Genomic DNA, 22,312 nt, shown 5'->3' with positions numbered 1-22,312 from the left:
TTCTAAAATAAGGCAAATTAATCAAATTCTTATTCATAGTACAGATAGAAGAAGTAAATGATTTTAGACATTCTAAATTGTCTTTTTAAGAATGAAGACCCACATGTTAAAGAGTCATTTTATTTCTCCTCTTTGAAAGGATAAAACAAGCCTTTTTCTTTCTTTCAACAGATCAGTGATAGCGATGAATTATCTTTGCAGTTTTATGTGCCCCCTTATCAATATCCATTTGGCACATATCCTCCATTCCTAAATCAAGCACATCCATGGTTTAGATACTATTTATTTCCTATCCCAATACCTGTATCTGTCCCTGAACCTACCTCTCCTCCTAATGAAAATTAAATGAGAGAAAATTCTCACCGTGCAATTTAAGAAGAAATAAGTGGTAAGTATGCATATTACAACCATTTTGGTATTGTTATTTGTTGTTTGTGAATAAGAATACATCATTCCATGGAAAATATGGTGCAATATTGCCAGTTAGTCCCATTAAGTTCCCATGGTTTCAATGTTTTCTCTGGTAGGAATAGCTGGCATCTCTTCTCAGAGGTTCATGTATCTCCATGCTTCAAAGAGCATGCCTCTTTAAATCCCTCATTCACTGTGATGCAATAGAAACAAGCCCTTTCTTAAATAAGTATCTTTACAGTTTTTTACCATTTTCTATGATTATCAACAACCATGTATCTTGGACTGAATCAGAGGGCTAACAAAGGAAAAACTCTAATCAGGTATAGATGATAATAGATGCATTCATGAACCTACCTTAGACTCTTCTGAGCTAGGCTTCATCTTATTCTTAAGAAAATCATGTAACTTTTCTAATACCAAAACCCCAAACCTATCCTTTGACTATGGCATTATAATAAAATCCTAAAGGCTGAATGTTGCACCTGTTACAGAAGTCTGTAATCTCAGCCTATCAAAAATGAAGCAGATGGTCTGTCAAATACTGGATGAATTAAGGGAGTGTACATTGTACTAAAGTTTGTATTAGAACACATAGGATTGTCTTTAGGAAACAAACAGCTTTCTGCTGATACATACTACTAAAAGTTCTGACGTTTTTCCTGCATATACTCATTCTTCTTGATCAGAAAGTTTCCTGGTTTTTGAACTAGATATACTTTCATACCAATATTTGTAATTAAAATGCAAAAAACTTACAAGTCCCCTAGAAAATAACCCACTGGGATTAATAACCATATGCTTGCCATTTATTACAGGTTACTGTAAAATGGGATATGAGCCACTTCCTTAAAGAATCTATATTCCTGTTATAATAGAAAAATAAATGTAATGAAGAAGCACATGGCATTCTCTAGTCAATATCTTCAGTTTTTTTCTCTAGTTAACGTAAAAGAGAAGATCTTGGTTTCTTAATTTCTAAATGCATATTAAAAACATAAGATACAAAATTTAACAGATTCAAGTAAATATGTCTTGATCAAAATCAATCAACTTGACCAAACTCAATCAACCCTGGAAATAGTCTTAATGACAGTCTATTTAGCAGCTTATGTTTGGTAGTTGTATTGTTTTGACATGAGCCAGGAGTTTTTAATTTACTTAAAAAGTATTCAAATAATTATGTCTGCATTCTATCAACAGTGGTGTATTAAGCTTCATCTGTTGGTAAACTATATTTTAAAGAAAGAAGTACTATCTTTAACTTCAAGAAACTGATAATGGGTGAGATCCTTATAATGGCATTTACATTCTGCTTATGGGTTGCAAAGTGCTTTGTTAAATCATTATATCACCAAATCTTCACATAAACTCTGTAAAGAAATTGTATTTAATTCATGTGGAAATTGAAGACCATGGTAGCCCTATGAACCTACATGGTAACGGACATAACATATAGCAGAAAAATGCAAAGCCAGAACTATCCAGCTGCCATGCCTTAGTTTCAGTTGCATATTTACTCAAATAAATTCTGATTCCAAGACTCCAAGATGGCAATTTCAAAAAACTCAATAGGTTTCTTTCCACTTTTTATTAGGAGGAAAAATCAAACTCCCACTCATAAGGCTAACTGCCACCTATCTCCTCCTCTGGTAAACTAGCTGTCACACTGCCACCCAAGTCATCTTTCCAAACATAAGTTGAACTTATGTTCAGACATGCCAGGACATTGTTATCCCTACGACCAGCCTTTGTCCCACATAATTATGCCTCTGTTTATGGTACTTTCTCCTGGTGAAGTGTCCATTCCTCTGTTCACTATTGAGATTCAAATTTTTTATTTTTGTTTTGTTTTGTTTTTTGTTTTTTGATGCCAGAGATCAAACCCAGGGCCTTGCACATGCTATACAGGCATTTTACCACCACCCTACCTCCCAGCTCTTAAAGTTATCTTTTAACACTCAATCAAATGTTATCCTCTGTGAAAAACTCTCTTATCCCACCAAATAGAATCACCATTTTGACCCTCTCCTCTGGTATTTTACCTGATATTTTATTTCTACTCTTTATGAGTCTTATACCTTATCTTCAAGTAAAATAATTTACTTTTCTGTATCCTGTGTAAATTCCTGGAATATTATAACAATATAACTGTTTCCCAATATTTGGCACTACTCCCTAGTACTTAGCAAAATTGAAGGTATTCAGTGAATGCTTGATGAAATACATTAATAAAACTTCAAATTTCTAATTTTCAAAAAAATGATTTTTCATATCTCTGACATATATCAACACAAGTTGACATATATCAACACAAGTAAATAAAAAATTCCTTATTTCAAGAAAAAAATCTTAAAGTTAATATTCAAATGTTAACAATTCTATTCCACACAATTATAACATTAGCACAACAAAATGGTTAATTTCATGACTACCCACACTTGGCTGTAGAAATCGTAGGGCCCATAAAATATCAAGTCATGAATAAAATTATTTGTCCCAAGGCAATACAAGCATTGTAAAAATATATATGCATATGTCTTAAAGAATTTAACATTTTTGTCAACTGTGAGAAAACCAAGTTCAAATGTTTTCAGTTTAGCAAGTATTTACCTGCTTCCATACAGATAAATACACACAGCAAAGTTTTGTGAACTTTACGGAGGAACAATGTATGTATCCTGGTCATGAGTTCCCACAAATCCCATGATGAACCCTTGAAAAGTAAAGCCCTGAAGAAGGAAAAGACAACATGTGAAGAAAATAAACTGTCCTGCAGTAATGGCAAAAGTCACCCAGCAATACTCTACTTGCATAATAAGCCTTTGTTTGTGTTACAATGGCTGCCTTTGACTCCATGAGTTAATTATCAGGAAATCAGAAAATTCTCTTTGAACAAAGGTTACGGTTTTCCACCACAAGATCAAATTGTTCACAGAAGAGACCTTTAGTATCAATGATGGAAATTCTGCCATCATCCCTGCATAAACTGACTAAAAACCAAGGTTAGTATAAAAAGCCACTAGGCATGACGTGGGCAGGAAAACCACTGTTTCCCTTGGTCATTTTCAGGAATTTACAGGTTCATCAAACATTTGAATAATGATTCCTTGATGTTAAAGTCAGTGATCCCAATTAAAACTGTGGAAGGGACAGCAAGAGGACCAAACAGTCCTCCTCATAAATTTTACAAGATTTCCCAACCTTCCAGCTGATGGGTTAAGGCTACTGGATGACCAGAGAAAGGCAGGCTAGAGAAAATAAAACAGAAACCATGGAGATGTAGGCAATAAAAGCCCTAGGGTGCCAAAGACTAATGCTGACTGCTCTGAACTATGAGAGGACCAATTTTGCAAGCAATTTGCTGCCTTCCCTGTTTTTTTTTTATCTCCCTTAAAATCTTTGATATACATCTTTGAGCTGCTAATTAGACCTTTTGATACCTCCGTTTACTGGTGACCAGTTCTGCTTCCTCTAATATTGCACACCAAGGCAAGCATATTAAGCAGGGTTTATTTAAAAGTAGTAATAATACAGACTTCTCCTGGGAGGAAGAAGGGGGCCATGGCTGATGTTCTAGAATCCCAAGAAGTGAGAACGCCCTACATCTTTTATAGGTTACATGTTTTATTCTCCAGTTCTCTCCTCCCTTCTCTCTCCTTCCTGCCTATGTGAATAGGCCTAGTTTTGCAGGTGAGATGCAAAAAGTGAGAAGTTGATGGGCAGGGGGAGGGCCAAAGTGATTCAGCCAGGCAAGGACCCAGGGGGCATTGATTAGCAGCTCCTTGCCTGCAGTCCTTGACAAGGACAGGTAAACTTGGTAATCAATGGGCTCCAGATCCTTGACATTCCATTCTCCCAGGGGCAGTCTCCAACTTCCAGAGGCAGATGTCTTCATCTCCTCCATTTGACCCCATCCCTTATTTCTACACTAACTGCCTGTCCCCAATTCTGGCTTCACTTTTGTTTGGTCCCATCTCATATTATGTCATGTAACTTTCTTGAGAGAAAAAGGACCTTGTCATTTTAACTACTACATTTGTGAAGCAAATATATTCTATTAAAATTAACCAGCCATTCCCTCAGTGAGTTTGGGCAACATCTTTCATATTCCAGACATCTTTGATTATTGTATTGGTAAGATAATTTCCCAATAAATCTGCCAATCAAACCTCCATTTTCTTTTATAACCCAATGTTGGTTTATAAGTATAGGCCCACTAAAGCACTGTTTCCCAAAGTGCTTTTTTTTGGAATATTGATCTCACCGACAGCTCCCAAAATAAATGTTCTTTCTCAAAGTATTTATTTTGGAAATTTGCTGTCTGCATAAATATAGTAACATTCTGAAAAAATCTTTAAAGTTAAAAGAGTCATTTTACCTAAGTTTCCCAAATTAAATGACCATAGAATAATCCCCACACCATCTAAAACAGTTGATAAAACTAGTGTCTCCCTGACCTATACTATTTTATAATGTAACTGTCTATAGCGACAATAGGTACCACTTCATGTAGAGTTTTGATACTAATGTAAGAGTTGCTCAGGCCAAAGGACATGAGAAAGTTAAATGATTGGAGAGGGTTAACTAAAAGTCAGAAAACAGCCCAGAAAAGATAATGTAACCCCCATCTGCATTTTGTTGTAGTTTTGTGACTAAAACAGATAAGGAACTGAGCTCCGGAGCTAATCCTGTGTAAACATCACCAAATTGCTAGTAAATCAGGAGTTAACCTTGAATAAACATCACCAAATTGCTGGTAAAACCATAAATTTGCCCACCCAAGAAAACTGCTTGTTTGCTTGCTGTTATAAAAAGACCGCTGTACTTTGGCTCGGGGCTCTCTGCCTCTGTCCTGCTGTAAGGACATGTAGTGGGCCCCAGCATGCTTGGACAATAAACCCTGTGCGTGTTGCATGAGAAGGTCTCTTGGAGTCTTCCTTTGCGGGCGGTGGGTGCCACGACCCTAACACTAATAATTTAAAGAGTTCTTCATGGGAAAGAAAAATATAGTTATACTATCTGATTAGTTCCCTGAAGGAAGAACCCACATGTCCCCCATATCATTTTCCAGAGTTCATTCATTAAAAATCTGAATAGTGACCCTCACTGTATCTACAAAAAAAAAAAAAAAAAAAACCCAACATACCCCCAGAGATATCAAAATCCACATATGCTCTAAATCCTTATATAAAATGATGTAGTGTTTGCACATAATCTATGCACACCCTCCCGTATACATTAAAGCATCTCAAGATTACTTATAATACCTTATACAATGTGAATTCTATGTATGTAGTTGTTACACTACATTGTTTAGGGACTAATGATAGAAAGTCTACACCTGTTCAGAACAGCCAGCCGTCACAGGCCTAACTCCACAGTAAATGAAGGAGATGGCGAGGGTGGGGAGTGACAGAATCTGTGCAGCAGGAGGTTACAGCTGAGTGCACCAACACACCCCTTCTTTCGTGTTGATTCAGAGTAGTGCTAAGCCTTAGACAAATTCAAGTTTTGCTCTTTGAAACTTTCTGGGTCTTTTTTTTTTCCAAATATTTTTATTTGAACTTTGGTAGAGTTCATGAATGTTGAACTAGCAAACACAAAAGGTCTTTTATATTGGTTTTGTGTCAGTCATAGTGCTAAAACCTGAGGATTTGGACAAAAGACTTATTTTTCCCATTTAATAGTCTGACAGTCTAACAGGGGGATATAAACATGTATATAATTTCAGTAAGCATAATAAGTGTTCCCGTAAACTATTTGCAGAGTGATTTTAAAAGAGAAAGAAAAAAGGGAAGGGGAAAACTAGCTTTGCCTGCCCAAATTAGAAAATGACCCTCAGGTAATTTTGAACTGATGAATAAATAGGTCATTGACAGGTCAACAAGCAATATATATTTCCTTAATAAGTAAACTCTATGTTCAATAGACTATTTGTTTTGGGGTGCTAAGTATTGAATCCAGGTCCCAGGCATGATAGAAAAGCACTCAACCACTAAGCTACACCTCCATCCATCAATAGTTATTTTTAATGACTTTTAACTTCATTGGACAAAGTTTTTAAAAAAAAGAGCAAAAGATGAGAATAAAATACTTTAGACCCTATTTCTAATGAAGAGATAAAGTTCTCTTAACCTTAGAAATAATCTCCATTATGAGAAGCAAAAAGGAAAGAATTCAGTCTCTTTAGTTTAGTTAGTATATAACATTTCTGTTAATTTTTTATGCAGGTATAGTCTGATACAATTCTTTATACAAGTATCATCATCTGATGAGTTATTTTTTTAAGTTATCAGGTACTATATACAGGTACTATATATACTATATATATTTCCCTAGAATTGTATTCAATAATGACCAGGCCAAGTTGAAACTTCTGGCCAAATATAATAGGTCAAACAAAACAACTAGAGGCAACTAACAGCAATTAGAACAGGGTGAAGAGCAAGGCATTGACAACTCAAGTGTCCCTCTCTCCAATAGCTTAAGACAGTGTGTAGATCCCCTTCATAATGCAAGACTTTAGTATGGAAATGAAATAAAAGCAGAGGGGCACACGGAATTCTAGCTAAAGTCCCTGTAGATGGGAGTCCAGCTGAAGTTCAGCTTCCCCAACAGCCAGTGGGAGATCAGTTCTAATGCTCTCAGAGGAAAATTGATCCCAGAAAACTATATCTCTTAACCACTAGTTCTTCTATGAAGTAAATTAGAATTCCAGGGGAAATAGCTAATATGCCTGCCCCCAGTAGAAACTCTTTTTGATTAGGTTCTGGCTTCATCCAGAAAAAAGAACTGATTCATTAACGTTCATCTTGCACAAAAAAACTACATAGGTAATTATTAACTATGTAGCTTTCCAGGGACATCCCTCCCCTAAAATTTCTGACTCAACAGTGTAAGGTAAGGCAGGAATTTATTCGAAAAATATTTTAGTGTCCAATATGTGCCACACATATTCTTACGGTTTGGGGAACTTATTTTCTACTAGAAGAAAGAACAGTAAGTGAATATATATATATATTAGTAAAAATTTCATATTGTGATATGTCATGAAAAAAATGAAAAGTAAAATAAGGAAGTGACAAGAAGTGACTATTTGAAAAGAGTGCCAAAGAACGCTTCTCTAAAAAGGAGGTATTTCAGCAGAAACCTAAATAATGAAAAGGACATTAATGAGAAGAACTAGGGCAAGAACATTCCAGGGAACATAAGTAGAAATAGGAAGTTCCTGGTTCAGGAAAGAGTTTGGCACATTCAAGGAAAAGAAAGGTCATCAAAGCTGGCAAATAGTGGAAGAAAAAGCATTAGGTAAGAGGGATCAAGATAAAATCACAAAGAAACTTACAGGCTGGTAAGGAGTTTAGAATGTATTCTAAGTCCCATAGGAAAACATAGAAAGATTTTAATTGCAAGAGAATAAGCATATCAGATATATGTTTAAAAAAAAGAAAATTTTTATAAATGTGTGAAGAATTATTGTAAGGTGATTAAAACTAGGGAGACCAAAAAAGGAAGTACTGGGTTGGTCCAGATGTGAGATGCCAGTGATTGGAACTAGGGTAATAAAAAGGGAAGATTAGAAACTAGTGGCAAATTCATGGTATGTTATTAAAGCTTTTAATTCTTCTAGTAGATTATTGGGGGAAAGAGACAAAAGTCCAGTCATAGGATTTTCTCTTGAGCCACTAGGAATATCATAGCAATGTGAATAAAGCAGAAAAGAGACTAGTAGAAGATTAGTTTAGAAATGGGATATGTTTGGAAATTAAAGATTTTCTTTTTTTCATGATAAGTTCAGGGTATCTATTTGCATACCAATGGAGATGTTAAAATAGCTATCGGAGACCTGGATCTGAAATTCTTTAGAAGTCAACAGCATGCTGGTAGAATTTAAGGCAATAGAAATCACTGAACAATAATGAAGATGAAGTAGAAAAAAGTAGAGGGATGATGAATTTAGAAAGAATCCTTGAAGTTTTCCCAAACTGAGAGTCTGAGAAAACTAAGAACCAAAGGAGAAATTAAGAGCCATTAGTGATTTGTGAAGGAAACACTACAAGTCATAAAGACTAATCACCATGCCAAAATCTGCTAAAAGATTAAGAGGAGGATATAAGCCATTAGCTCTAAAGAGGGCTACATGGAGACCTTAATTGACTTGTTGGTAAATTTTGAGTAATGTTTGAGGAATGGAAGACCTAATAGAATAAATCCAGGACAGAGTTACAGAGAGTCTTCAGACCATCTTGAAGAAATAATGTTTTATGTAAACTGAATTTTTTCTTGTTTATCTCTTGCCTTTTATTTGTGTCTTTATAATGGCCCCATAAGCCCTGGGACCCTAAAAATTACTAAAGTCTAAAGTTATGAGTACACTGATGCTAAAGTTATAATGATACTCTGGGTTCCAGATGACATCAATGTCTTCTCTCAGTCTCAAAATAGTCACCTTTATAAGTGTTCAGGAGAAAGCACTATCGTTTTAGACATTCTCTGCAAGCAGAGATTGTGACCACTATATTCCCCAAAATATCTTATTTATAATAAGTACTATATGTGTGTATATTGCTGATTTAAGGAAATCAGCTACAGGAAAGCAAAATTTTGATATTCTATTTTGCTATATTGTTGACAATTTTTAAAAGCCTTACACTATTTTTTCCATGACTTTCACAGATAGCAAATATTTCTAAAGCATGTGAGTATCTTTGAGTTTTTCTGTCAATGTCCTGATGACTTAGTACTTAAACACATAGAAACCTATGCTAGCTATTTACATTGCAACTACTGCTTCAAACATTTTATTTCAAGAACACAAGTGTTGAGATCATTCTGGTCCTAATGAGGTGGCAGAGAAATAAAATGAAACAAAAAGTAAAACTACATGGTATGAATATCCTCAAAAACAAGGGAAAATAGAGTATATATCAGCTGAAAAATGCTAATAGAATAACAAGTTGTTACCAGTAAGAGTGCATTGAGTCAATAATCATCATTTTACCTCTTGCACACTAGTTTTATAATGCCTGAAACATGAATTTCTGTATTCATAGTGTCTTCTTACCCAGTTCCACTGTGTAAACGGTTCAATGAATAAACACTAATTATCAGAACCTAAAAAAAAGGAAGCCCAGCTAGTTCTCTTCCCATAATCCAAGGTTTTGAGGGGAATGGGTTTTGCATCCTAAAAAGAATATGTCACAAGACCAAGGCTAGTGATTTTTTTTCAAGAATCTTGGGCCACACCGTCTTATTTTCCTGGGAAATGTAAAAGCATGGAAGTTTTGATCCTTTTTAAAATTTTCTTTATAAAACAGAACATTTGGGTAGCTCCATTTTGAAGTTCACTTAGTTCATTTCAGAACTCAAGCTTTATTCACTCAAAAATTTATTTAGTGCTTGTAGATTACCTTAGATTATATGTACAAAGAATGTCTCATTCATTAGTATTCATGTAAATATTAGACAACGAGCTTCACAAGGGTCAGGATGTTCGCTTGCTTTGCTAATTTATCCCTAATGCCTGAAACATTCCTTGAAACATGGGATCAAAGAATATTGTCCAGTTTTGCAGACCCTCCAAGAGCCAAATTGGTGTTGGAGGTGGATGGCTAATCATACTACTGCATAAATGGTTTTTTCTTAGTTGTGGGGGAAGGATTCCTACATTTCCAGGTATTCTTGAAATACATATTTCTACTAAAACAGTAATATTAAAGATTTTATGTTTTTAGAACTTGGAAATTCAATAATTAAACACTCAGGTAAAAATTATTCCTAAATCAATGACTGAGAAATTACACATGGAATAGAACACCTCTACAATTTAGGGACTGATCATACTACAATCTTCCAACTCTCACTTGAACCTGAAAACCAAAGGAAAACAGAGTAACAAAACAGCTTGGAGAAGATGGCTGCTCTTATTACTTCCATAGTGTGTTTAGCAGTTTCAAAACTTTTCCATCTCTCCTCAAAAGGCAAAAATCAACTTTCTGAGAAACAGAAAGTCTCAACTTACTCTGTACAAGCCGAATAAGTATTCTAGGATTCAGAACAATGTTCTCAATTTTCTAAGCCATGAATCAGTTCCAAGAAATAGAGAGGAACCCAGAAATATGTACAACAATGATAATAATATTTCTTGTGTATATTCTGGCAGTTGTACATTGATTCCTGTAAATACCTCAATCTGCTAATGCCTTCACAGCCAAAGTAAAATCATAGTTTAAACTACCCCCAGAAAAATGCAAATAAAAGAAAATATTCTTTCCTAAATTTTTATGCAGAGTACTTGTGTAGCTATATTTTACCAAACTATCCAACCTATTAGCAGCTTTAGGATCTATACTCTAAGTTAGAAAGAGTTGTCCTAGAAATGGAAAAATTATCCCCAATTTAATAAGTTAATATTGTACATCCAAAATGGTTCACATACATTACGGAAATTTAAAAATAAAAAAATGTACTCATAAGAGCTTAAGCAATTAGAATGTATTAAATGCTTTTACCATAAGCATACTGAAGAAGAGATGCCATAGTCTAAAAGCAAATGACTCTCTACTTTATACTGATTAAATTTTCATATACAGATTTAACTTGTAAAAAATGTACTCTTTGGCATGTAAGAGTCCGTTTTCTAATTTTTAAAAATCATTAGTAATACTTCTTCAAGGCAAAAGACAAATCACAGCTCATATTAAATTTAGGGTCACTTGAAATCCAGTTTCTTTAAGTAAAAAAAAAAATTAAAATATGAAAGAATTGTGGGTAGCTATTTTTCACTTTAGCAATAACTTTAAGTTTATTTGGGCAAGATTAGTTAATAATACAATTAATATTTTAAATAATTCTATATTTTATAAAGCATAAGATTAATTATTTAATAAGATATGAATAGTCTTTTTTTAAACTTTATTTCCCCCTCTGCAATCCATTTGTTAAGATTGACCCAAAGATGACCCTGGTGTCGTCAGATCTTCCCTTTTTGTCATCATCTTATTGGGTAAAAAGTAGGAGGGAAATAGAATGGGACTCAAGGTACTAATACCCTATAATTAGTCTTCGGTTATTTACCTTGGGTCTTCTCTACAACAAAGAGGCCAAGGAAGACCTACTGCCAAGCAAGACCGACAGGCACAAGTAAAGGTAATTGTTCTAAAACTGCCCAGAGTGATTCTTTTCACAGTAGTTAGTTGGGACATCACCAAATTATTTTAGAATGACATTTTCTTCCTGTTAGCCTTTATTGCTAAGTTTGAATATGTCCAAGCATTACTTCAAAATTAATATCTAACCTAAACCTTAGGTTTTTTTATGGTGTTATGATTAAATTTATATTTAACTTTACTTTGGCTCAAGATTTGATACTGGTAAATTTAGAGAAGACATCATGAATGCTAAATAAGAACATGCTTGAGACAATAAACCCATTCCTACAGACAAACAGGGAAAGTCAACTCAGGAACGTGGACCTGATTGATCCTCTAATTATCTTCAAATTTTATTTCTACACAAAAGTCATAATTTTGTTATAACATAATTATGCTTTAAAATATGCCTTTCATGTGCTTATGAAAGTTGAATAATTCTATAATTCCACAAATTATGTCTTCTTACCAAGTGATGAAAGCAAGTTCAAGTACCCACTGGTTCAAATAGCTGAAATATAAAGCATATTATCTCTGATTTCTATTTATGCAAAAAAGGAAGGAATTAATATCATTTTATAAAATGTTCTCTTTTATATGTGTGGTATTTTATGTGAATTGAGAAGTTGTCTATGATTTTCTAGAGAAAGATTATTTTTTTTAGTCAATGATTTTTCAAAGGCAAATAGGATCTGACCTGTTTCCTTTTCTCTACCTAGGGCTTTAATTCTGTGACTTTTCTAAGGCTCCATTTGCGGTGGCTCAAGTTTATGCAAATATGGCAATAATAACAGTTACAGTGGATGTACTTAATATTTACTTCACAAATATGCACTTAAAAGTTTAGGTGTCACATTACTGTCTAAAAGAAAATTTATTAAAATTAAGAAGCAAATGTGACACTGTATTCTCTTTTTTAAAAAATTCTTTGTTCTAATTAATTATACATGACTGTAGAATGCATTTTGATATATCATACATAAATGGAGTGTAACTTCTCATTTTTATGGTTGTACACAATGTAGAATTATAAGTCTTATAATCACATATGAAGGTAGGGTAATAATGTCTGATTCATTTCACTGTCCTTCCCACTCTCATACCCCCTCCCCTATCTTCCCTCCCTGTGTCTAATTCGAAGTACCTCTATTCTTCCCTAGCTCTCCCCACTTGCTATAAATTAACATCAGCATATAGAAAATATTCAGCCTTTTGTTCTTTGGGATTGGCTTATTTCACTTAGCATAATATTCTCCAGCTCCATCCATTTAAGGCTGAGTAATACTCTGTGGTATATATATATATATACGACATTTTATTTATCCATTCATCTGTTGAAGGGCACCTATGTTGGTTCCATAGTTCAGCTATTGTAAGTTGAGCTGCTATAAATATTGATGTGGCTGCATCACTGTAGTATGCTGCTTCTAAGTTCCTTGGGTATAACTATATCCTCTATTATAAAAATAAAGCTAATTTATTTCCTTAAATATTTCAGTCAAAGCCACTGAAATTGTCTATCTACACTTCTTATTAAAACAGTGAAGTTATTGTATCACTTATGTTTACTGGAGAAGTAGATTTAGATTATGATGAATGCGGTTTTACAACTTTCCGCTCCTGTTCCATCCTATCTACTTCTAATGTACATTGATCATGGATCACCAAATTTTCTAAATCACTCAGCTCAAACTCTTACGTTTCAGGTAAGTAATGCAAGGTCTAGGAAAGGAAAATGAATTGACTGTAGTTACACAAATAGGAATAGGACCTGGCCTAGAATTTAGTCCTCCAAAGGAGTGTATAGTCTTATCAGTGTCTAATCCAAAAACAAATGTTTTCTGTTGTTTACAAAGCAGTGCCTCATTCTTTAACCAGCATTTAAGATCTCTACTTTTTCTGTTCTAAACTTTTTTCCAACTTAGTCTTTCCCCTCTTATATTTTAATTACTTCAATCAAAATGTTTATGGATATCCTTAAAGCTTTCTCCTTTACTTGAAATGTGTGCCTCCCTATTAAACTCCATAGCAAGTCCCATCAATATATCATCTACACAAAGACTTTGCTGATTCTCTTAACTGAAACTTTCTATTGTTAGAAACTGTTTTTTGTGGCATTCTATGTGTCAGTTCTCATCCCTAAAGCTGATGTTATTTTTTGGCAAGATTTGTATGAGTTTCACCTCGATAATCTCAACATTTGGTCTAGACTGCATTCCGAGTACGTTCTTGGTATATATTAAGTGAACAGATGACTGAACTTGTAATGATACTTTCATTAAGATTGTCAAAAATTAAATTCAAAATTTTTTCCTCTAAGTTTAGTGTTTCTAATACTCTTGATAAAATAGATTTTCCACATTGGCTAACTCTTCCTGCAAATCAGGCTCTTTTTTCCTTAAAATAAAGCAAATAGTAAATCAAGATCATAGCTACATTGTTAGTAACAGATTTTTCTAATATTTTTATTTATTTTTTAGGTGCAATAATGAAGGGTTTTCTTCTGATTGTGAATGTTATGGTATTAACCCTGCCTCTCTTGGTGAGTTAATTTCATTTAATCAAGAATATTTTATTTAGGAGTTTTAAGTATGCAAATTTCTAAATATACTTATGCCCCACAGAACAGAATACCTGCATACTAGTTATTATAATATTTATTTCTATTATAAAATTAATGTTCTAGATATCCATTTAGTTACCATAATTTAAAAATCATACTTGAGAGTGTATAAAAAGGCTTTCAAATTTTATGTTATAGAAAAAAAAAATTCTGGGGAAAATATACTGAAAATATTTTAAAATTATAAAATTCTCTAAAGATAATTTGTAAAGGATAAATATAGAAATATAGTCCTGAATCTTCAGTTCTTCTTGAAATTCCTATTTCTCCCAGACTCTAATCTCCTCAGGTACTAAATCCTTAAAAGATCAGAGGTTTGCCTAAGCTTTTCCACTGAGACCTGGACACTTCTGTCTCTAGCATTCAAATCATTATCTTATCTTGAGTTATATTCCACCATGATGTCAATTAGCTGGTTCCTTTTCAAGGACCCAGGATCATAAACAGTTCTAAGGTTGGCTAACACCATCTTGAATTGCATGCTATGTTTAACAGTATACAAGAAAAAGGTTCTGCTTCTCTTTTGATATTTGAAAATGGTTTTTATTGTTGTTTTGACTATTGCTCTGTTTTATTTTCATGTTCATTCAGAAATTTCAAACACTGCATTTGCCAACAGCAAAAACAAGGAAGAAAGCATAGCTAATAGTATATACCGTCCAGTTAAGATCATAAAAATTTTGGAGGGTAGTAGTTCTTCCTTCATTTATTACTAAATTTAGACTCGATTTAAGATCTTTTAAATAAATCTGTTATGTAAATACTTTTTTCAATACTGATGGTTGAACCCAGAGGCAATTAACTATTAAGCCGTATCCTCAGCCCTTTTCATTTTTTATTTTGAGACAAGGTCTTACTAAGTTGCTTAAGGCCTCGCTTAGTTACTGAGGCTGACCTTGAACTTGCAATCCTCCTGCCTCAGCTTCCCAAATTGCAGGGATTTCAGGTGTGTACCACCATGTCCAGCTGTTATATACTTTATTTTCTCCTGGAGCGGGGTGGGGGGGTATATCAGGGATTGAACTCAGGGGAAATCGACCACTGAGCCACATCCCTAGCCCTTTTGTATTTTATTTAGAGACAGGGTCTCACTGAGTTGCTGAGCGCTTCACTTTTACTGTGAACTCACAATCCTACTGCCTCAGCCTTCGCAGCCACTGGGATTACAGGCGTATTACATAAATTCTTGGATTCAAAATTACTCTTAAAAATTTTGAATTACTATGACTTTCACATTATTTTTTTTATTCTTTTAAATTTTATTTTATAGCTACCTGTATATTAAGAATTTAAATAATAGGAGTATTACCTAAATTTCTCCTTTGAATAAGAGGAGTTAAAGTTTAAATCATTTATAAGCCACAACTTCCTGCTCTTAAGCTATGAGAGCCTACTTTATGGGAACTCTCCTTTCCATTTTCAAAAAGGATTCAAGCCCCAGGTACATGCACAAATAATTCAAATGGAAAATGAAACTTTGTAGAATTTTCCATTCAATTCTATGAGTAGTCAAAATTACACAAATTAACACAGCATTATGATGTCATCATTTATGTGCTAAATTAACCCTCAAAAATAAAAATACTGACATTATACACATTGTGTCTTCAATAAAAAATATATTTAAACTAAAACAGAGAATAACAAAAAAAAATACCATGTTTTTTTTTTTTTTTTTTTTTTTAATTAATTCTCATTATTTCTTTTTCTGCAACTCCTCAGGCTGCAGAGGTACAAGACCAGGAACAAACAGCAGTAAGTTTATCATAATTATTTCTGTTAGACACATGAACTCCACAATATATTATTCTTTAAAGTTTAATCATATTAAACTGCTTTCTGTCTAAAAACTAAATAAGCATTTGATGGCCACAAAGTAATCTAATAATCTGAAAATAAACCTATCACTTTTGCAAAAGATAATATGAATCCACCTCAAACTTGTTCATCTGAAAGTCTTGGTTCCATTGTGTAGCCCAAGTTATGTATTTTTGGCTTTCCTGTCTATGTAACCACATGAGAAAACACTCTCAACATTTCACATTGAAGGGACAGGGAAACGAAAGTAAAACTTAACATCTTTCCTGTCTACTTTTTTTAAGACCTGGGGAAAGATCCCTCTGTTACCAACCCTCGAGTACTTACATACTTGTATTTATGTTTCCTTCTATTCCTCAAATATATTTGAATGAATACATATAATTTTTTTTCCTTTTATGAGAAATACTTGCTATGCTATACTATTTTTCTATTCATATAGAGTGAAATACAAATTTTTATGTCTTCATATAATTGATAAAACAGAGGCAAATTAAAACAGAAAATTCCCTATCTTATCTTTTGTGGAGAAAATTAAATTTAACGAAAAAAATTCTAAAGTTTAAATCCAGAAATCCTCCCACATTTTACTATTTTGCTATAATTACTTTAGAGAAAATAAAACTTGCCATCTCTCAGGCTAACCTCTAGATAAATAAAATTTGTGAGCAATAAAAAATGTGTAGTAAGAATATGTACATTAGTATATGTGTATATTGTCTGTGTTTGTGCATAATATGTTAAAGTTCTCTATGAGATTTGTCAAGGTGCTGTATTTACAATATCCAACATTTACTGAGTACTTTCCATATCTGTCAAATTCAGGGCAATGTGGTTTGCACTGAGGATTATCTCATCTACTTTGAAACAAATATTACTTTTATATTGTTGAAAATAATATTTTATAACATAAAAATAATGAATTAAAGGGAATGTGTATATATTCATATCATGTAAAATAATATGTTGAGTTCCACACTTCTAATATTGTATTAATATCAAATATTATTTCAAAAAACGTTGATTTAAAATAGCTACATTTTTTCTATAACCATACCTTTCTACATAATTTATTCTCTTTTTCAGTGCAATGAAAAATTTGAAAGACCATTTGATCAGAAGATAGTCCCATATGTCCCAATTCATTATGCGTTGAATAGGTATCCTAATTTTGAACCCAATTACTATCAACGTACACCAATTGCATCAATTAATAATCCATATATGATTCATCCATACTATGCAAAAGCATTTGTACTTAGGTCACATGCCCAAATTCCCCAATGGCATCTCCTGCCAAATATCCACCATCCTACCATGGTGCAACATCACCCATATCGACACTCTTCATTTATGGCAATTCCCCCAAAGAAATCTCAGGATAAAACCACTATCCCTGCCAATGATATCAAAAATACTGTTGAGCCTACCCCAATTCCTACCAATGAACAAGTAGCAAGCACCACAGTCATTCCAGAAGCTTCCTCAAAGTTCATCAACACCCCTGAGCCTACCACAGTCCCAGTTACTTCACCAGTTGCATAAAAGAAACATAAAAGAAGACAATATAGGTAAGTGAGCAAAAGATAAAAATGAACAATCCAAACAAGAATCATGGAGTTATCAATACAATCCAAAAATCTAAAATTCTGAAAATGGATAAATTATGTGTTATGGGAGCAGGCAAAGTAGGCTAATTATGGTTTTATTTGGAAGACCTATAGCACTGATAAATTAGATTCAACAAAAAGTAAAAAATAAAAGCACTTTATAAAATTAAGAAATTTTCAATTTTATTATCAAACATTTTTTCTGACAACTGGAACACTCTTAAAATTTATTAGTTTTATTTCATTCCTATTCACAGACAACTATGACAATGAGTAAAATACTATATAATACTCTGATGATTTTTTATCTCAAAAATGAATTTTCTTAGATCAAGTTATTTAGACTATAAGTTTTAAATTTTTTAAGTTCTTTAACAATGTTCTTGTACTCTAATTTTTAGTATGATAAGGGTGAAAGGAAATTATATAATTCCCATGCACTCCTTTATTTCAGATATCTTTCCGGAAATATTCATGAAATTAGGAATCACATATTTCTTCTATGATAAAATGGGAAATAATTACAATTCTTAGCTTGAAAAACACATAGCTACTAAAAGAACACATTCATAAATGTAATAAAAAAGGTTACTGCTCATTATTTTGGATTGATGGATAATGACAGAGTCTAAAGTAGTTGACAAGTTTTAGGAAGTTAAATAAAATATTAATAAAATACAGAATTTTACCTAAATAATTAAAGAATTTGGAAAGATACAAAATTTTAGAGATTTGCAACAAAGTTTTTCAGTCCATTAAACTGTCTACATGTTTTTACATGTTTTATACCACACAGTGGTCTGTGGTCTGATGGGACTAGCACAGGCCAGAAAAGGTTGCTTCTTCCATCTTCTTGCCTAATAGTCTTAGGCTAGTCATTACACTCTGAGCTTTCATTTTTTCACAAATTTGGTTGCTTTAAGGCTTGAGTGAGAAGGCATATGTGGAAAAATTATAAAAGCTGATGAATCTGAAAAATATATCAGAAAAGTAAAGTAAAATTAATAAATACTAAAATGTATCTTTAACCAAACTTTAAGTTGTTACTAAACAACAAGAATTTTTTCATAATTATGTCAGTTGAGTTCTATCACAACCATTTGGTGCCTGCTTTATTACTATTTCAAATAAATTTTTAAAAAATAGGCCTAAGGGAGTTAAGTATATCATCACAGGTAGAAAGGACAAAATGGGAGCCAAACAAAACATGTTTAATTTCAGATAGTAGAACTTAATTATCATACTATCTATTTGCATATGGTCTACTTTGCAAAATATCACAGAAAACACACTGTATGTACACAGAAAAAACTACCATATGTACAAATTGTTATTTAGTTATTATTTAATAGCATATCTATTAAGAAAATTATAATAAAATGGATAAACATTTGACTTACAAAACTTTAAAGAGATAAAATGAAAAAAATTAAAGGAAATAATATGAAAGTAACTTAATATATAGTTACATATTTTATTTATCAAAAATTATTATTACATAATTAATGATTTTATTGGAATAATCCTTGTTCAATAACACATTTCTTCAAAACTATGAAATCTAGATTCCTGAATTCAAACCACTTTCTACCACTTATAAAGAATCATATAAAGGACAGTTGTCTGTGTAAATATTAGGTAAGTCCCATTGCCATTTTAAAATATTTAAACAGAAACAATTTGATAAACACTAATACAGTGGTAAAAGAAAAATCATGGGGTTAAATAAAAGCTTGCATATGAGAACTGTAAATGTATTGTAAACTAATTTTAAACCATCGTTTTTTGTAGGTTTTTCTGAAACCAAAGGACTACCACAAACTCTCCTTTAGCCATTTGTCTTCATTCAAAGGAAAATGTGATTTTCATATTCAGATCCTTTTTCTTCTCCCCTTACTTTTTACATTCATACCATGTTTAATTTTTTGATTCTTGCACAATAAAGTCAATTGAATGCAACTGAATGTCTTAACTTGAGATGAGTCCATGAAGATGCCTCAGGGATCTTTGAAACCTTGACATTCCACGGCAAATTCAGTGTGAATCTGAGTACACGGTTTACCCATAGGCAGAGATCACAGTTTCCTCGAGTTCTCAAAGTGGTCCATGATCTAATACTGATTAAGAACCACTTCTCTAGAATGGCACTGAAACATTTAAACTTACTAAGTAACTGGTATCGGAAAAAAACTAAGCCATGGTATTCCAATCTAGAGGACCACAAAGTGACTCTTAGGAACAGTACATTTAAGTGCTCAAATAGTCAAGAACATTCATTCCGACAGCAAATTCTGGACACAGGAAAGTTACAGATGAACACAACTATGAATACATCACAAAATTCCAGGAGTTGATGAAGATTCTAAACATTAATGATCAGTTTCCTCCAGACTGGAAGTCACAATCTCACACGTGTCCAAACACAATTCATATCCAAATACACACATACACACAAACACACACACACTGCTATACAAGGAAGCTTCTAGATTAGAGGTTCTTAAGTCTAGAAAAAAAAACAGATGAATATTCAAAGTCTAAAGATATGATATAGTTTTCCCCTTAAATAAATGTTACAAGGAAAATTAGTAGGTCCATATTTAACACATCATGCTAGGAAAAATATAATTAATTCAGTACTTACGAAGTGCTTATAGGTCACCTGTCTAATCTGTTACTATGACCTTGAACAGATATTCTATGATTAGTAGTAATTTATAGTCTTTTTTTCTTTTACTTTATTTGCTATTTTTAGATATACATGACAGTAGAATGTATTTTGGCATATTATATATACATGGAGTATAACTTATTCTAATTAGGACCCCATTCTTGTGGTTATACATGATGCAGAGTTACCCTGGTCATGTATTCAAATATAAAGATAGGAAAGTTATGTCTGATTAATTCTACTGTCCTTCCTAGTCCCCTCCCCCACCCTTCTCTTCATTCCCCTTTGTATTTTATGTGCTCTCTCACTCAAATGCTAGAATCTGAAGAGATGCATAGTCAGAAATGTAGCATGACTCCACCTCATTTGCTATGCCAAATTTCTTGAAAAACAAAGTAACATGTGAAAGTGGTAAAATCTATTTCATTAATTTAAAAAGTATTGCCTACTATATATAAGTTATTATAAAAATTATCATAGAGAAATGAAAAAGCTTAATAAGGAAAAAATCAATGGTTAGTATATATTATATGCTAGTCAATCTTCTGTTTGTTTAGATGTATTTGTTCATTTAAAATGTACTCATGGATTACATGTTGTTATGAAAGAGAAATGAAGTAATTTTCCCCAAGTACTGCTGAAATCCGAACCCATATAATCCTTCTTTGAACTCTGTGATTCTTAAAAACAGACAAATAGTCCAGTAGAATAGAATAAAAACCCAGAAATAAACCTAGGCATATACAGTCAACTAATTTTCAACAAGGACACTAAGGAGAATAATTGGGGGGAATAAACAGCTTCTTCACAAATAACCCTGGGAAAACTGGATATCCATACACAAAAGAATGAAACTGAACCTGTATCTTATGTCACACACAAAAACCAACCCAGAACAAATAAAAGACCTAAACATAAATACCAGAAACCACAAAATTTCTGGAAGAATGCATAAGGAAAAACTCCTTGACATTGACCTTGGTAATCATCTTTTTGGGCATCAAACCAAAACCTCTGACTATAAAAGCAAAAATAAGTAAATGGAACTTCTGACACAGTGAAGAAAATAATCAACATCATAAAAAGGAAGTCTACAAATTGGAAGAAAATATTTGCAAATCATATATCTGATGAGTGATTAATATTCAAAATATACAAAGAACTCACAAAACTCAATAGCAGAAAAACAACCTGCCTAAAAAAATAGGCAAAGGGCATAAAAAGACATTTCTCCAAAGAAGACATAAAAGTGATCGACAAGTATATGAAAAGATGATTAACATCACTAACCATCAGGGTGTTGAAAATTAAAACCGTAATGAGATACCACCTTGTACACGTTAGGACAGTTAATTATCAAAAAGACAAGGGATTAAAAAAAAATATTAGCAAGGGTATGGCAAAAAGAAAACCCTTGTACATTGTTGGTTGATGCAGCCATTGTGGAAAAAAAAGTATGGAGATTCCTAAAAAATTTTAAATATAACTGGGTACAGTTGTCATGCACCTATAATCCCAGTATCTTGGGAGGTTGAAACAGCAGGATCACAAGTTGAGGCCAGTCTCAGCAATTTCAAAAAATAGACAGGTAGAAAGGGCTGGGGATGTAGCTCAATGGCAAAGCAGCCCTAAATTCAATCCCTGGACCAGAAAAAAGAGAAGAAAAAAGGAGAAGGAGAAGAAGGAAGAAGAAAGAAGATGGAGAAAAAGGAGGAGGAAGTAGAAGAGAAGGAGGAGGAGGAGAATGAAGAAGAAGAAAGAAGGAGGAAGGAGGAGGAGGAGGAGAAGGAAGAAAGTAGGAGAAGGAAGAGGAGGAACAAGGAGGAGGAGGAGAGGAGGAGGAGGAGAAGGAGGAGGAGGGAGGCAGGGGAGGGGATGGGAAGAGAGAAGGAAAGTAAAAATAGAACTCTCATATCACCGAAAAAGCCCTCTTGTGGGTGTATGCCCAATGGAAAAAAAACAGTACTGTAAAGATAGCTGTACTCTCTTGTTCATTGCAGCACTATTCACAGTAGTCAAAACATGC

The 22,312-nt window shown here is 33.2% G+C and overlaps 1 protein-coding gene across 1 annotated transcript; it reads left to right on the top strand.

The window, feature by feature from the left end:
* Window positions 1–14,052: 14,052 nt before the first annotated feature.
* Window positions 14,053–17,550, top strand: Csn3 (casein kappa). The gene is made up of 3 exons (XM_047566032.1): window positions 14,053–14,106; window positions 15,910–15,942; window positions 17,092–17,550. The coding sequence occupies exons 1-3, from the start codon at window positions 14,053–14,055 to the stop codon at window positions 17,548–17,550; spliced, it is 546 nt and encodes a 181-aa protein (XP_047421988.1).
* The last annotated feature ends 4,762 nt before the right edge of the window (window positions 17,551–22,312 follow it).

Source organism: Sciurus carolinensis, chromosome 10, assembly GCF_902686445.1.
Source record: "Sciurus carolinensis chromosome 10, mSciCar1.2, whole genome shotgun sequence".
Taxonomy (NCBI): Eukaryota; Metazoa; Chordata; class Mammalia; order Rodentia; family Sciuridae; genus Sciurus; species Sciurus carolinensis.
This window is presented reverse-complemented; position numbering and strand designations above follow the sequence as displayed.